The sequence below is a fragment of the Acipenser ruthenus genome, chromosome 25 (genome assembly GCF_902713425.1).
Source record: "Acipenser ruthenus chromosome 25, fAciRut3.2 maternal haplotype, whole genome shotgun sequence".
NCBI lineage: Eukaryota > Metazoa > Chordata > Actinopteri > Acipenseriformes > Acipenseridae > Acipenser > Acipenser ruthenus.
The window spans coordinates 17,476,977-17,493,689 of NC_081213.1; the positions used below are offsets into that span (position 1 = coordinate 17,476,977).

Here is a 16,713-nt window from a genome sequence, read left to right on the forward strand (position 1 = left end):
TAAAATGTAATTTTACAATATTGTTCCACCTTTACTCTTTTTTATGACGTTGGCAATCATTCTGAGTGGTTTTGAGTTCTGTTGCTCCAAAATTTTCATCAGTTTCCTCTGCTTCAGAATTCACCTGCCAATATCTGTGCCAGGAGAATCCTTGTATATTTTATTGAGTCTAAAGAAACCAGATAATTCAGTGAGCTTTAAACTTTGCTGGCCCCTATAGAAAAAGTATGTTGAAGGCGAGACCAGCACAGTTTGAAAGGTCACTGCTTTAGAATCAGGAAGTACGCAGAAGGAGTTGGCAACTAGGATTCTAGAGGAAATTCAATATTGGAGCAACAGAACTAATAAGTAAAATGATATTTGAAACTACTTACCTTTTCACATATTATTTCATATTATACAACAACAGGACACAGCTCTCCCATTGTTTTCTATCAAGGTCAGCCGTTCTGTTATAGCTCAATAACGGAACAGCAAAGAATTCATTAATGACACCTGTTCTAAGGCCACTGCTTTCTGAAACGCTTCAAACGCTCCAGCCCTTATCTCCAGCCCTGACTACAAGCAAATAACTTTAAAAAGGTTGTAGTATAATAGTAGTAATGACATTGCATTCACATAATTCCTTAGGAGTTCCATTATTACCTGCTAACGCGCCACAGCAATACCATTATCCCTTAATATAAAACCATATTTCTATGCACATAGCAAACTAGACAACTGACTACTCAAGGCTCATGCCACACAGCGCAGATGGGTTGTCTGAATACAAATATCAGACAAGTAGACTGTATTGTATTGTGTTGTGTTGTATTGTATTGTATTGTATTGTATTCCACCTGTGGTGACTGATTCCTTTTTTTCTCTTGCACTTGTTTCCATAGGAACCTGCTGGATATGGACACCTTCTCCAAGTCTGATCCTGGTATGTGACACATGCTCTAAATGCCTTGCTAAGGTGCATGCTGGAGCTATAACTACAGCTCTTGTTAAATGTGGGCTACAAACACAAAGGGCCTCAAATCTTGGGTTGGTGACCTCACTCTCTTTAAAGCCTCGTTGAGACAAAAGGTTATAGGGATTGGCTACTTTGTTACCTTTGGTAGTTTGAGAATCTTGTTGCTCATCGAATAGTGTCTACCATATTTCATTACTCTGCAGTGAATGGTCTTTCCATCAAAGAATCACAAAGTGTCCAATTTACTTTCTCATCGCCTTGAGTAGTCGGGATATATTTAAACGATAGTAACAGGGTGTATGAAGTGTATGAGGAGGAAAGTGGATAACATTGTCTTCAAGTACACAAGAACAAATGAAATGTGACTCTGAGTTAAGCCTGGGACGCACATGAGCGGAGTGGGGCGTGGTGAGAGGTGGTACCGCAAAATTGGTGAACACATGAAACAGTGTATGCAGCGGCGGTTTACAAAGTAAATACAGCCAAACTGGCCACAAATTATAGACTGGAGTTCCAGTGATGATGAGACGGAACAGGAAGAATTTCAAACAAAATGTGATGCTGTTTAGCAGTATAAGTCCAGTATATGCAGTTAATTTCTTGTTGTTATTTACGGACCAGGAAAGAAATGGGAGGAATTGTACTGTGCAACAGTATGTTTCCCATCATCTCAACGCTACCATGTCATTCATGAATAATGAGCTTATTTAAAGAATACAAAATTGAAGTGTACTGCTTCACTCTGTGTTTGAGATTTCTTAGTTACATTTTTAATAAACGGCAATGAAAGAGGTGTTAATTTAGTATGGCAACGCTTCATTATGCTTTTAAAAAAATTGCCCTATGTTTCTGAAAGTTTCATTTTTTTCCCCCTTAACTTTCTGTTCTTACATAATTAAATATCAAGAACAGTATTACCCCTAACAGGCACCACATAAAACCAGGCCAACATGTTTTGAATGTAATTTGGTATTAAAAAGTCTTGTTACTTATGTGTGTGATGAAGTAGTATAAGATATTAATCAGACAAATCATGTTGATGGATATTCTGAAGTTTTCATCCAGATATGATGTATCATGCAATCCCAAAACCACCCATCTGATTGGTTAGAGCTAGAGTTGCTGAGGGAAAATGTCTTAGCGATATTTTGCCATTCTAAAATTCTGCCACTGCGATGCTTTTCGACAGTATTTTGTTGTCAATGTGATTTCAGTTTCATAAAAATAAATGGTGAGGAATATGCACTGCAAAATGCTGCTTTTTCCGCACCACTCATGTGTGTCCCAGGCTTTAGACTTATTAGTCATTGGAAATAAATTAGTCATTCAATGACAGGTTGCTCTGCTGTGCTGTCAGTGGAAGCCTTTGTAATGGCCTGTGACAGTATATACAAAGTAATGTACATTGCAGGATGCATTGATTTGAAACCCTAGTGAAATGTCAATCTGAAATTGAAAATATCAAATCTGAAATTGATATATTTTAAATATTGAAATATATATATCATTGGAGAGATAAAGTTAGAAGTTCCAAAGGTTGCTGAGAAATTCAGTAACAAGCAATAGCTGTGTCTCATATGAGTCATGTGATTATCTGGTTCTTCCAAATTTTGTATTTTGATACTGTATAGCGAGTAGCCCTGCATTTCAGTACTGGTTGTCTAGGGGATTTGACAATCCAATTTCATTATAAAAAGGCCAGTAGCCCTTTCAGTTGCAGAGACAGGCACTTAAGGAAGTATGAGACCTGAGAAAATCACGAGTGACATGAAAATAGATAGATAGTGTCAAGCTGGCTTGTTTTTGACCGGATCACAGATGTTAATTTCCAGTATCAGTAATTGAATTGTTAATTCTAGCAATTTTATCTTATTTATGTTGAAATTACTTGTCATAGAAGACTCTAATCCAACACAATGCTGTACATTTCTTGATTGAATTTAAGTTGATTGAGCTGTAAGCTTGCTTGATGCATGTACAGCGATCTCCATTCACGATGCACTGTAATGCAATTAGGTTTAACTGTATTAGACATGCTGATGCTTGGCATGTTAAGGTTGTTTATTATTTAATAGACCAAACTCACCCAGTTAAGTAGAAGTACATGAGCACTAAAAGCCTTCTATAAGTAAAATGATCTTGAAGGCAGGTGGCACAGCAATGGTATTCCCTTTACTACTGGTCAAATCTGTGACAATAAGAGGAGGTGACTATTAGTTCACCTGTAACCTGGAACAATTAAGAATAGAACACAGAAACGTGGATACAACAACTATACCTATTTTGCTGTGGAACTTAAACTATAGCTATAGATTTTACATTGAGTATAATAGTTTTTATTAACACTATATCTGCAAGGCTTGTACAGTATACAGCACAATATAGCATAAACACTGCAATGTGCATGTTAACAGCTGTCGTATGTTTTTATTATTACAATGTGTTGCAGTACAGAACACTCTATTAAAAGCTCATTTTACTGTTAATATTCCTGAAAGTCCTGTACTGAGTGGGAATGGTAGCATAGAGGCACTACAGTCTGCAGTGGTGACATTGTCATGTTTTCACATCACAATTGTATCACAATGGCATGAGCCAACATGCTGTAATAATCCACTACAGTACCATATCAGTACCAGTGTAAAATATGTGTAACATCCAAACATACCGGGTTGGCATTTGCTGGAGGTTTGCTAATAGTTTTGTTAAGGTTTCTTTAGGTTAATACACCGGCGGTATAATGGTATTCCAATGTTTTTTAAATTGTTCTCTAAGGGTTGTGGTACATTGTCCTCTTACTACTAAGGTATTAAGGACATTTTCCATTAAGGAAGCCACAGAGTTCAGGTCATTCCCTGAATATATTCAGGTTTATTGCAAATAGTTCTGCCTTCATTTTTATACCACCTAATGGAAAAGATCCGCATGCTCACTTAAGTGTGTGGGATCTGATTTATTGGAGGCTTTACAGCCGTCAGTATTCATAAACTCTACAGTCTGTCTGCGGCGTGTTGCAAGACACTGCATCTTATTTCCTGGGTGATGCTAATTCCTCGTCATTTAGACTGCTTACAATAACAGCATTATTAATCTTGAACCATAAAGGAAAATTGACAGTAATGCGTCTCAAAAAATGGGCTTACATGTGCAATGCTCCAAACAGTTTTAACAGACGTTTAGGCCTATGCATATTTAACGATGAACTGCCTGACGCAAGATCGGTAAGCTTTACCTTTTCATGGCTCTCTTTTTAAATTTCTCTACCATGAATAATAGTTTTCATGAGAAAAAAATTAGACATACTAAGATAGTAACAGACCGAAAGAAAAAGCTTGGTTGTTCTTTGTCAAAACCAATCAGTGATACTCGAAAGAGGGTAGAGAGATCCAATTCATTACACACTGTAATGAGTGTGCACTGCATTTGAAGCCTACTGTGTAAGGGAATATTGCTTTAAGTACTGTAGGCTGTTATGTTAGTTCTGAATTTACCCCCTATTGTGTGCTTGCAATAAGCATCTACTGCACTGAAAGCAACAGGCTCCATTTGTGAGCAGACAGATGTGACTTTATATCACTGAACTCATTACAGTTCCTCAAACACAAAGGGGTCATTCAGAAGCCCAAAATCAAAATGTTAAATATACATTTAGAATAACAGGTGGGCTGCAGGAGAATACAAGGTTATGCATTATTTGCATTTAGGTTAGGATTATTATAAATCATGAAAACACTACTGGAGTCACCAGATGCAATTTATTAGCAAAAGTACATCAAAATGGCCCCATGTGTTGTTGTTTGCTACAGTAATGCAATATATTTTGTTCAAATAGCCTTTTCAATTTTAAAATGTAGAAAAAAATTGCTAATCATCGTTAGTGTCTAGCCTTTCCTATCTGCTTTGGCTATGTCTTCACAAGGGTTATATCAAAGGGTATTTATTTTTTTCTAAGAAATATACTGATTGTTCTAAGGGTGTTCAAAGATCAAGTCAAAATGACTTGATGGGGAGGAATTTTCATATTTTTAATGTAACACTTCTTAAAGAATAGCTGCATTTGTTGTAAAGGTAACTGATAATCTTGAAAACTAACTAGAGCATAAAGGTAACAGAAACTACCACCATCAATAAATTAAAACATGTGTTGAGCCAGTGCTTGCAAAGGGACTCAAACTAAACTAATGCAACTGCAATCAAAAGCTGTCTTTAACTCCTAGAAATCGGTGTTCTGTGATGCTGCCTTAATGTTTCTTGACCCTGGAGGGTGAGGTTAAAAGCTCTACAACCACAACTTCCTACAAGCCTCTTGCATAGTGGTTAAACGCTTGCTTGCCATCCTGTGACACAGGCATATTTTACATTAGTTTGAAAATGCATATGCATTATATACAGAAATAAAACAGTGAATCCATTTTACACACTCAAGCTGTCTTGGTGCTGGGGAGTCTGGGGGAGTACGATCAGAGAGGTGGTTAGAGCTTTCCAAAATGGAGATAAAGAATGCAAAGAACCCCCCTTGCATTATTAAAATGATTTTATAATATAATTGAATTTGAAGTAATTCTTGCTTTGCATGGGCTGTGACACAGTTACGATACAGTGCAAACGCATATTTTACACTAAATGATTAACCTTTGTATTGCTTACCCCCTGGGGTTGCATTGATGGATTTCCACTCTGTTGAAAGTTGCAGCCTGGCAGCCCCATGTTGCATCACAGTTGTCATAAACATAGTTGGCTTTCCTTGTTAAAAATAAGAATAAAATGTTATGGGTTATTCAAAAGGCTTCAGACACAGTGTGCATTTCAGCAACACCACGAAAGAGGGTCACTGTAGAGTTCAACATTATTGACTAGATATTTCTTTTTCATATTCTATGTTTTTTTTTCAGCTTCTTAGTTGTAAAACTTAGACACCAAGCAGCTGGTGACTGTTACATAGACCACACAACCAAGGAGACACTCTAGGAGGCAATCAGAAGAATGGGAAGAATATTGCCTAACAAATTGCCTACCAGATCAAAACATATTGGCAGTTTCTACTTTAAAGTAGTCTTAAATTGGATTTTTCTTTTTCTTTTAATTGGGAACCCTCAAGTTGTCTATAGTTGTGTCACCTTACAGCTGCTCACATTTTACTAAACCTAAAATACTGTTTATATCCCTTGAGAAAAACACCTCGGAGTGTTTTAGAGAAGAATTGAAGAAAGAACAAGTGTACCAAAAGCAGAAATGATTATAGGTGAAGTTGGACTTGTTTTATATATTGGTGTATTGGTTTGGTGATTTAGAGCAAGTAGCGGGGTTCCGAAAAATATAGTGTTACACTTCCCCAGGTGTTGCTACAACTGTTTAAATAACGTACCTGTCATTTTCATTTTCATTGATAACATCCTGACAACGTTTTACACTTATAACTTTAAAGTCTGTTTAAAGCTCTTTTCAAAATGGCCGCTGTAGTGCACTGATAGTGTAAGGATTATATTTGACATTATCAAACAGATAACACAGCAATAACGATCCACGATGTGGTACAGAACAGAAAAACCAGAGCAGTTTTTTTAATCGCTCTTCCTGCAGTTATTTAGAGGACAGATCTCAACCCCAGTGCACTAGACTGGCCATTTGAACAGACTTTATAAGTGTAGAAAGTTGACAGGATGTTAACAATGAAAATAAAAATGACAGGTACGTTATTTAAACAGTTGCAGCAACACGTGGGGACGTGTAATATTATATTTTTCAGAAACCCCGCTACTTACTCTTTAAGGGTGTCATAAAAACCATCCACATTCGTGGCTGCTGTGGTACAACAAACTGTCTGGTTTTCTTTGATTTCTACATTCCATAAAGTCAACTCTTGGCTCCACGGACTCTATATAATACAACACATGAGAAATCCCACTTAATTTTTTTTTTTTTTGTGCATAAATCTCAGTGTCTAATGAAAAGACGGGCCATAAAAAACTAAACAAAACTACTTTTGTCTGTTTCATCATAAAATGTTCAATTTACAACAGACAGCCATCTTCTGGCTTTGAAACTACCTACAATAAAACAGAGGTTGATGAACAAAACAACATTACCAGTAGTTAGACAGCATAAGCACACAGGCAGCATGATAATGTAGAAAGCACACTACTTCTGTAGTGTTTTACTTTTACAATTGTAGAAAAAAAGAATATTACTACTGCTGCTTTTAAAACATTCACCACAGCGTAGTCCACAATGCAATGCTCAAATCCATTGCTAGGGAATGCTGAATTCTGTGTTCAGGACATACAGTAACCTCCATGTACATGTTTGTTAAGGGTGTAATTAACATTGTGAGCAGCTGAAATGTCAGATCCTCAGGTGATTTTCTAAAATTCAAAGACAATGAGCAGCTAGTTAGCATTCGATATCAGAACTGAATATAGCTGAAAGCGTACTGTGCTGCAGTATCATATTTTTTTATCAGGTTGAACATTTCCTTTTGAGTTTTAATTAATTCCCACAAGTAATATTTAATACAGCATTTATATTGTTTTCAATCCATTTCTATAGACATTTTTTTTATTTGATTGTTTTTGTTCGTTGTTTTGTCTTGGTACAGTACTTCTGCCTAAAGACAGCTCACTTTTGGTCACAAGCAAATGTTGTGTGCTGTATATTCAACTTTAGCTTTTAGATAACGTATGACTTTTTCAAGTACATAATGCATTGACTAGAAAGTAATGCAAATGAGTAGAATACAATACTAAGTCTAGTCCATTGCAAATGGGATCATTATAATGAATGTTAGGGAGGCAAGTGATCATTTGATGTATCTCTTCCTAAGATGCATAGAGAAGGGGGAGGGGTGCATTTCTTCAGGTAAGAACAACCCTGACTGTCTATTTTAGCAGTAATTAGTATTCTTGTCAGCTAAAATAACCTTAGCATGTCCAACGAGAAGCCAGAGTTAGCAGGAATTAAAACTAATTGTAAATAGCAACATATTAAAATGGTAATAAGAATTAATATGCCATAAATCCTATGTAGGTTAGACAGTTGTTGAATATTTTAAACTGGTGGAGAGTCTAATTAGCTGACAATCCAGAGCTGTCATACCCCATGCATTAATGCCTAATGAGTGTTTTCAAGGACTGCAGCTACAATCAGGGTTCTGTGGTGTCTTATGATACAAGCACAACTTCATGTATTGCAGCCATTGTGTCTTTATTTAACGCCACATGCTTATGCCTCCCTGAGTTATTTTAATAAAGTTTTGATAAAAAAGTGTAGCGCTAATCATTTTTTCCATCATGATTGGGTATAGCGAATACAACAATTCCATACATCTTACCTGTCGTGCCCTTCCATTCACTATGTCGGGCTCATGTGCAGTTTTGAAAGAAAAACACGGTATAGCTAACATGTTGTTCTGAAGGAACGCTCTCAGTTTGCATACATCACTTTCATGTAGTCTGTTACTTCTCCACTTCCTTTGTCATTTCGCAACACTAAAACCAGTCAGTTGCAGCTGAGTTCTTTGCAGTGATTGTTAGGGATGGAAGTGTAAAGCACATCAGCTGCTGGTTGGGTCTTGTCAGTAAAGAAGGCAATGAGGGGGTGTGGGTCATTTTACTCTCCAGGTGAATGACCTGGTAACCTACACTAGTAGGAGTAGCACTGAACAGTCAACCTGGTAGTCGACCAATCGCACGTCACGCGACTGTGAAATAATTGGAAAACATGCGATTTCAGATGGACAGAAGTGCAGTTGCTGTTGAAATCCATTAACATGTTGAAATGCATAATATACATTTTAGAACATAGTATTACAAAAATGTATTGGTTAATGTGTTTTGGTTAATGTGGTTAATATGTTTTGTGCATCATGGTGCCAGTGGGGCTACATTTCTGCAGTAGTTACAATTCTCTCCAGCATCAGAGTATGGCTCGATTGAGGGAAGTCAACGGGGTATTAGTCAGTGTAAGGCAGTCCAGAGGAGGAGGAGAGCTGCTTGTGTCCCCTGAACTAGCTCAGTTTTAGACTTCACACACTTTATTGTTATAGGCAATTTTCGTTTATTTGATTTAATAATAACCCTGCGCTGTAACGCTTATTTTTGATATTTCCGTTTCATTCCTGCCTGAGGTTTGACTGCCCTTTCACAGGCCCATTATCTAAATAACAGCTTCAAGACAACGGGAGCATCTTCCACTGTAGTTATTTATTAAGTCAAAGAGACAGGAAAGCAGGCAGAAGGGAGAAGATAGACACTGATTTTACTGTCATTAAACTGATGTCAATGCACATTTGAAACCTTGTCATTCCCCTTAAAGCCAGCTATTCAGGTATATGGTTTGCATTTGTTTAAGTGGTAGTTGCTTTGTCCCTCTCAAAACCACCCCCTGCATTTTGTTTTGCTTCAAGGTAACTGGTTCTGAATCATGGTTTAAATCATCTGGTATTTGTGATGCTGGCAATTAGGAGCTCCTCTCTATGAACCACTTCGACTACACTTCAGCATTTCACATAATGAGAAACCTTTTATACTTCATCTTACACTGTATATACTGAAACATCTACTGTATACATTTTTTAATTCAGAGTCCTTGGTTTTTACAAAGAGAAAACAGCTACACAAATTACATGTAACCTTTTGAAATGCACTCTCTGTTGGTCCTTGGAGACCATTTGAAAGCAATGCACACTGTGTGCTGTGATAGGAAGTGGGATATGTTGACCACCTATGAGCTGACTCGAGTTACCATGGGAAATTACCCCATTTGTTCATTAAGAGACCTTTTCAAAAGATATAAGACATTTTGATTTAATAAGTCATTAGGACACAGAGTGTAACATGGATTCACAGTATGACTTGCTGGTAGGAAGCAGGTGGTAGGAAAAGCGAATATGGAAATGATACATGCTTTACAAATGTACAGAAAGGTCTTTAACACCTATACTTGAATGATTGTATTTATATGTTTAATTTCTACTGCTAATTGGAGTGAGAGTATACTGTAAAGATTTGAATGTTTAAAGTGTATCTAATAATTAATAAGCTGCCTTACCTCCCACTTCTTCATTTAAAGCGGCATGTTAGTGCTTTAGTAATAATCTTGCTATGGTATGTTTGCTGACAATAACAATATATCTTTTTTTTCTACAGTGGTAGTGCTCTACGTGCAGGGAATTGGGAGCAAGGAATGGAGGGAGGTGAGTACTAAATCATCTAGTTCTGTTTGTTTGTTTTACAGTATGGAATCAAACCAGGAAGGGGAGGGGGACTTCACCAATAAAGATGGCAACAAAATGACACATGCGAACAGATTTTGAAGAGAAGGGATTTGTTTGAAAAATCAAACTTATAAATACCAAAAACGTGTAAATGCTCCGGTTTGACTGATATTATGGCTGCACACCCCTAGTGGTAATTTTTCAAACCAGCTCCCTTAATAAATCCAGATTTTTTTTTTGCTGGATCAGTTAGCAAGGGTAGCAAATAGTGATGTAAGCAGAAATAACAATAGAAAATGATCAAGATCAAGAACTCGCATACTAGGATATTAAACGGGTAAGAAATGATACATAATGAAAACAAACCCGATAGAAAGTCTGCCTTTAATTTGGCAGGGCTCCCTGCCCCGATATTTCTATACCAGTCCCCCAGGGAAACCCCGTTTAAGAAACTAGTCCAGTCAAACTGCGCTGTGCATTTAAAGTGAGTCTAGCTAACACAATACATTTCCACGCTGTCACGTCTATTCGCTGTACAGGTCTCAAATGTGTAGTTTTGAATGAAATCTAGGTTTTAGTAAACATGTATTTTTTTTTTTCTAAAACATGATATCTGTTACTGCACTCGGTTATATCTGTTTGCAGGCCTTGTTTACACAGGTATTCCTTCACGTTCATGGTCATTTCACCTGGAGAGTGAAATGTCCGATCCCATCAGAGCTTTCTTTCCTCCTAGCAGCCAACCAGCTGCTTCCCCTAATGACTGACATGCTTTGCAGCCAGTACGATGCTTGCCCCCGAAGAGACTGCCGAAGTGTAATGACCTAGGAAGTGCAAGTGTAACAGATTTCCAGGATGGCAAGGCCAACCAACATATTGTTTATCTTTTCTACCTGGCAGATATCATGTTTAAAATACATCTTTTGAAACTGCACATTTCAGACCTTTATAGTGAATGGACGTGCACAACAGGTAAGATTTCTGAAAGTATTCTTTTTATTATTGTTTGTTAGCTACAACAACTTCACTGTTAGTATCATACACCTCTACAGCTTGAATGATGAGTTTTCACAGTCATCCCTGCTATAAGAGGAATAATACCCCCAGACACTCAGAGCCAGGTATATGAATGTGACCCTGTCATTCTCCTGGAACATGAACTTTATGAGAGCTTATAAAGTATTTCAACTGCAGCGGAACTCAACAGAGCCACTGAAAATTGCACTTGGCCCTTCCAGAGACCCTAATGATTCTGAAATTACACTTCAAGATCTTGGTGATTTTCCCCACGGCATTTTTTTTTTTTCATCCAAAGACCAAATGTAATTTCACAGTAGTAGACGAAGTGGCTTTTAAAAAGCCTATTGAAAATAGATAAGCAATTTAGAGTGTCATATTTAGTGTTTTGGCAAAACGAAATCCTGCTCTAATCCTTTGTGTTTTTTGCTGGTCTTTTAGAATTATTTTTTACAATATGTATTTTGTATATTTTTTTTTATTCAAACTGTTATGTCATCAATACATAAAGCTATGTTACATGAGTGGCTCATCTGGTAGAAGCTGGTTCAAGTCCTGTGGAGCTCCCTTGGGTAAGGAAGGCGAAATCAGCAGGGACTGTGTCTCCTCATTGTGCTGCAGTGGACCTTACTAACCAGGCGCCTGGTGAGCTCAAGCGGAGACACCCACTGACCAGTTCTCCTGTGCTAAAAGAATAATAACAATAATCAATGCTAATGCGCATGCTTCATTTCCCTAGCATACAGTTTGAATATTAAAAATCTCAAATTAATTTATTTTGAGGTAATACTTTATACTAAACAGAATTTTATAATTACTGTCAAAACACCTGACTAGAATGACATTTGTTTGCAATGTGTTGGACATCAGTAGTGTGCAGTATTTGTAAAATTGCCATTTTTCAAGTCATTCATGCTTTTGTGAGCCATTTCTGGGTCCCTCACATTTGCTTACTGTTCTTTATCTGAATGAACACTTTCTCTTTGCATAACTTCAACAAGCAGAGTGGGGGGTTTGCAAATTAGAATTAATCACAACAAGAATTTGTCTTACAGTAAGTAGTGTGCAAATGGTAAAATGCACGAGACGTTTTAGAACTTGTTTAAGATGCCTAATTGAAGTACAAGCGGTCTAACATTTTCACACGAGTACTGATTTTTTCTATATCACTGATTACTGATCTGAAAATTGAAATTCTCATACCATGAGGTTTTCATACAGGTAGGTATGTAAAGGATATCAATTACTTATCAAGCTATAAGGGCAAGTGCTCATGATGCCCTCCGGCTTTGTGTCTGGCTGTCCTGAAGCTGGTGGGATTGGAAATGCAAAATGAGTGTGATCTGCAGGGGGTGCGGTATGGGAGCTGTGCAGTCAGTCAGGCACAGAGAAAGCCGGTGAAGGTCAGCAGACTCATCATCATTCGGAAAGAGAAGCAGAATTAAAGAGAAGCAGAATTAAAGATCAGCGCTGTTGCTGTTGAGGAGGTGATTTGTCAATGTCTTGGACCCAATTTACCTTGAGATATAATGATTATAAAGTTTCTAAATAGAAGCTGTTGATGACACGATAGAAGAGAATCATAAGTTCTACTTTGTAAACTTCGACTAGAAAAAGTTCCCCAAATGTAGTAGTTGGACCTTGGGAAGCCTTAAGATTGCTGGCCTTCTGCATGAAATAAAGGCAGCATGCATTTCATTTTCTTTAATTATAACACACATACGAATAATGGTCTTCTTAGTATTAAAAAAACACACATTTAAAATGGCATGATTATTTTTAGAACAGTGTATGTAGTAGGCTTATCAGCATTGTGTGATGTTGCTTATCGAATACTCATAGTTGATGACATCACACAATGCTGTCTGTTACATTCGCTTACCTCCTGGTCTCTCCTGGCCTCTTCTGCAGCTCAGACTTATTCCATTGTGGTCAACTATCACATTGTTACGCCTTTTAGGGCTTGTGGCAGGGCAAAAGCCCTGCACGTGTAAATAATGTATTGTATTGTGTGTATGTATAGTTTAAAAATATATATAGAATAAATGTGCACTAGATATGGCAGGTTTTTGCAGTTATAAATAAAGTTGTGAAGTTTTGAATTTAAGTTTGGCAGGGATGGGGTTAAATCCAACTCTGCCAAATCCATGTGCAGAATGTGGCTGGGGCTTAATTGACTAATTGATGATCAATTAAGCCCAGCCACATGGTATAAAAAAGGAGCTGGAAAGCCAGTTCGGTTGGTTTTTGTTTCAGCAAGCATGCAGCCTCACTATTGTGTGGAGAGCCAGTGTGAGTGAGTTGTATAGGGATTAATTTAGGGGATTTTGATCCCACCCCAGTTTATTTTAGTGTGTCAGAGTAGGTTCCGGAGCGGGACCTCCCTTTTAGTGGGAGCAGCGCTAAGCCTGTGTGGCAAACTTTTGTTTTTAGCTGTTTCTCACTGTGTTTTGTTTTGCATTTTTTTTTAGCTCTTATTTTTATTACGCTATGTCTGTGTATGTCCTCCTGCACTAGGGCTATCATTGCTGGTACCCTAGTGGCAGCCACCTGTCATAACATTTTGTTTACTTTAATAAAATCGTGACGCCTGAGTGGCATTGTCAGCTGCATCCCTCTGTCTCTCTCTCATCATTCAGCGGACACCCACAATTAAAGTAGCAGGTACTAAGACCCCCTGTTACAGGGCTCTATTGCTTTAAGCTATTCAGAGCTGCTTACATTCCATGACAAAATCAAATCTTTAGATCATTTCATTACAATCTATTGAAAAAGTACTTTACCACCAATTAACATTAATGTGTGGGCATACTGTAGCTAATATAATCAAAAAGAAAAAGGTTTTTTTTTTTTTTTTTTTTTTAAGAATAAAAAAACTAGCTTAAACCTTATGAGGACTCACACGCTACAGCCATGGATCAACACAATCATTAAAAAAAAAAAAAAAAAAAAAAAAAATTGTGGCTTCTGTTTTAAATGGCTTAGGTAGTTCTCTGCTCCTTCAATTTCCAGGGATGCCGTTAACTGTCCTTTAGAACATACTGCATCTTTTACTCTATATTGATTGATAAAGCTGATCCTTAATGCCTGCAGCAAAGAAGCTTTTGTCGAAAAGAAAGTCAAGAGTTGCAGATTTGCTTGTGGAAAAAAGGTTTTCAGCATTGGGATAGACAACATGTCGGATTGCTTGTGATAAGGGGATAGGAAACGATGCCCGATGCTTTGTAAAAGGCCTGATAAAAATAAGTGGAGGTGAGGTGTTTTGAGCTTCACTGGAATCAATACACTATCACTAGCAGTTTCCATGGCTGTCAGCATGTGGCTCTGATGACAGCCAGGGATTCTTGATTAGCTGTTGATCCTCAGTGGATAAAAACCAAGCCTTGCAAAGTCTCCCAGCTTTAATTGACAGCTGATGGCTTCTGAAAAATCCTCTTCTCCAACAGGCAATTATTTTTCTCTTCTTTGTCTCCCACCCCCAAGTTTGGAAGGACCGAAGTGATTGAGAACACATTAAACCCGGATTTTGTGCGGAAATTCGTTCTCGACTACTTCTTTGAAGAGAAGCAGAATCTTCGGTTTGATGTGTAAGTAAAATAACAAGCCAAGCCACCTTTTTATAATTGATTGGGTGCTACTGTTTCTATGTTTTCATCTGACACTGGGACTGAGTTGAACCCAGTCCTGTTCCAGCAGTAGCAGACCATAGAAAAATGCATTCAGCTGGAACTCTGTTAGCCCCTGTTAGGGCTGCAGACTGGTAGAATTCAGTCTCTCCACCGCACTCTGATACCTGATAAATGGCCATTATGAAAGAACACTTTAGTTCATGGATCTATTACAGACAGTCAGCAATGCTTCTATACATGTGTTAGTAATAATATTAGACAGCTTTGTATAAGAACATGCAACCTAAAGCATTTTAAGAAACTTTACAACATGACATGAAGTTTAAAAATATTACTGTCTCATTCAAATGTTTTTGTAATAACCTGGTAATCATTGTTAGCAATCGTCAAAACCTTTGTTAACACCTATATAGGTGTTTTATAAATGGATCATTTAACTAAAATGTGACTGAACTTAATTATACTAGCTGTTGTGAGTAACTAATACAAATAACACTTTAAAAAGGGCTTTACTGGAAACTTTGTATTGCTCAGCACATGGATTAGTAACGCCCAGCCCACTTAATGTCAAGAACCTCCCAAACTAATACTGTCTCTTAAAGATACAGTGCAAATAAACACAGCCCATGAAAAAAACAGCATGCCACTAGCAGGGAAACACCGGGCTTGATTTTTGATATCTGATGTTGTGGCAACAACTCCAGTTTTACACTGAAACCTTCAGTGTATCTGCATTACTTTTCCAGATCTAACATTCAGGTGTTTGAAAGAAACAAATTCCATCAGGATTCATGGTCTTCTGAGGCAGCCAGATGTCAGTCAAATTACAGTCAGGGAATTAGATTTCTTTCTCAGCCAAGAGGCATGTTGTTTGAACTGACTTCAGTACTTACAGTAGTTATACTGTCAAAAATAACAGTTCACCAATAATTCTCATCACCGTGATCTACCAATTCATACGTCTACTATTATGCATTACACAAATGCAAGACCTATTTACTGCAGGTGATCTGGAAGAACACTCCTGAGCATTGTTATCTGATGTTAGAATAATCTTTGCTACATTTACTTGGGCCCTTGCTGTAAAAAGCCTTGTCAAGTAAGATAAACGGTTGCCTTGTGAATTATGTTGTATTTTATCTTAACAGCTTTTTCAAATAATCCTGAGGTACATAAACTGCTTGAGAGGAACCAAACATACTGTTGTAATTCAAAGCTCATTATGCGTCAATGGAGTGTAGCCGTGTCATAACAAAATAAAATAAATGGATAAATAGACTAGATACCATGGTGCCTGAATGTTTAAATAGAAAGAAACCATAGATTGTTACATCATTTGCTATATATTGAATGACATCACAAAGACATTAGATTTAAAAAGAAATAAATGTGTGGTTACGGCAGCAAAAGCCAATAAATACCTGCAATATTTCCCTTGACAAAGGAATGTTAAACATACCGGACCGTTGGGAAGTTCCCCCGACTGGTCAGATACCCGTAAGCTCAAAGCGGACAACTGTAGGACTGGCCTTTGTTCTCCAGGGGGCAACATAATTGAGCGTTCTAAATTGGGTAGAAAAAAAGAGGCATTTGATAAAAAACAAACAAAACAAAAAAAACTTTGCGACAAAAAATATATACAGTTACTTACACACGCGCAGTTTAATGCAATGTTCAACTTTCACTGCCAAACACCTTGTTGACAGTGTTGTGGAAGTTGTGTAAACAGTGTAGTACAATATAAACTTTATTGAGACACTGTCAATAGAAAACTTTATATTGTGTAATGTAATTGTAGGTTGTTTCTATGCATTACAGTCGTTCCACGTTTTAAAACATTGTAGTTGTTCTTCATCTTAGTCTTCGTCGTTATTATTATTGTACTTCTTCATAACACT

At 37.3% G+C, this 16,713-nt stretch overlaps 1 protein-coding gene across 1 annotated transcript in view; it reads left to right on the plus strand.

Moving 5' to 3' along the window:
• LOC117413631 (copine-9-like) overlaps positions 1 to 16,713 on the plus strand; it is a 122,264-nt gene that overhangs the window by 12,417 nt on the left and 93,134 nt on the right. Inside the window, exons 2-4 of the mRNA XM_059000226.1 lie at positions 885 to 925; positions 10,102 to 10,148; positions 14,670 to 14,773. Coding sequence (XP_058856209.1) covers positions 885 to 925; positions 10,102 to 10,148; positions 14,670 to 14,773 — 192 coding nt within the window. The remainder of the gene's footprint in view (positions 1 to 884; positions 926 to 10,101; positions 10,149 to 14,669; positions 14,774 to 16,713) is intronic.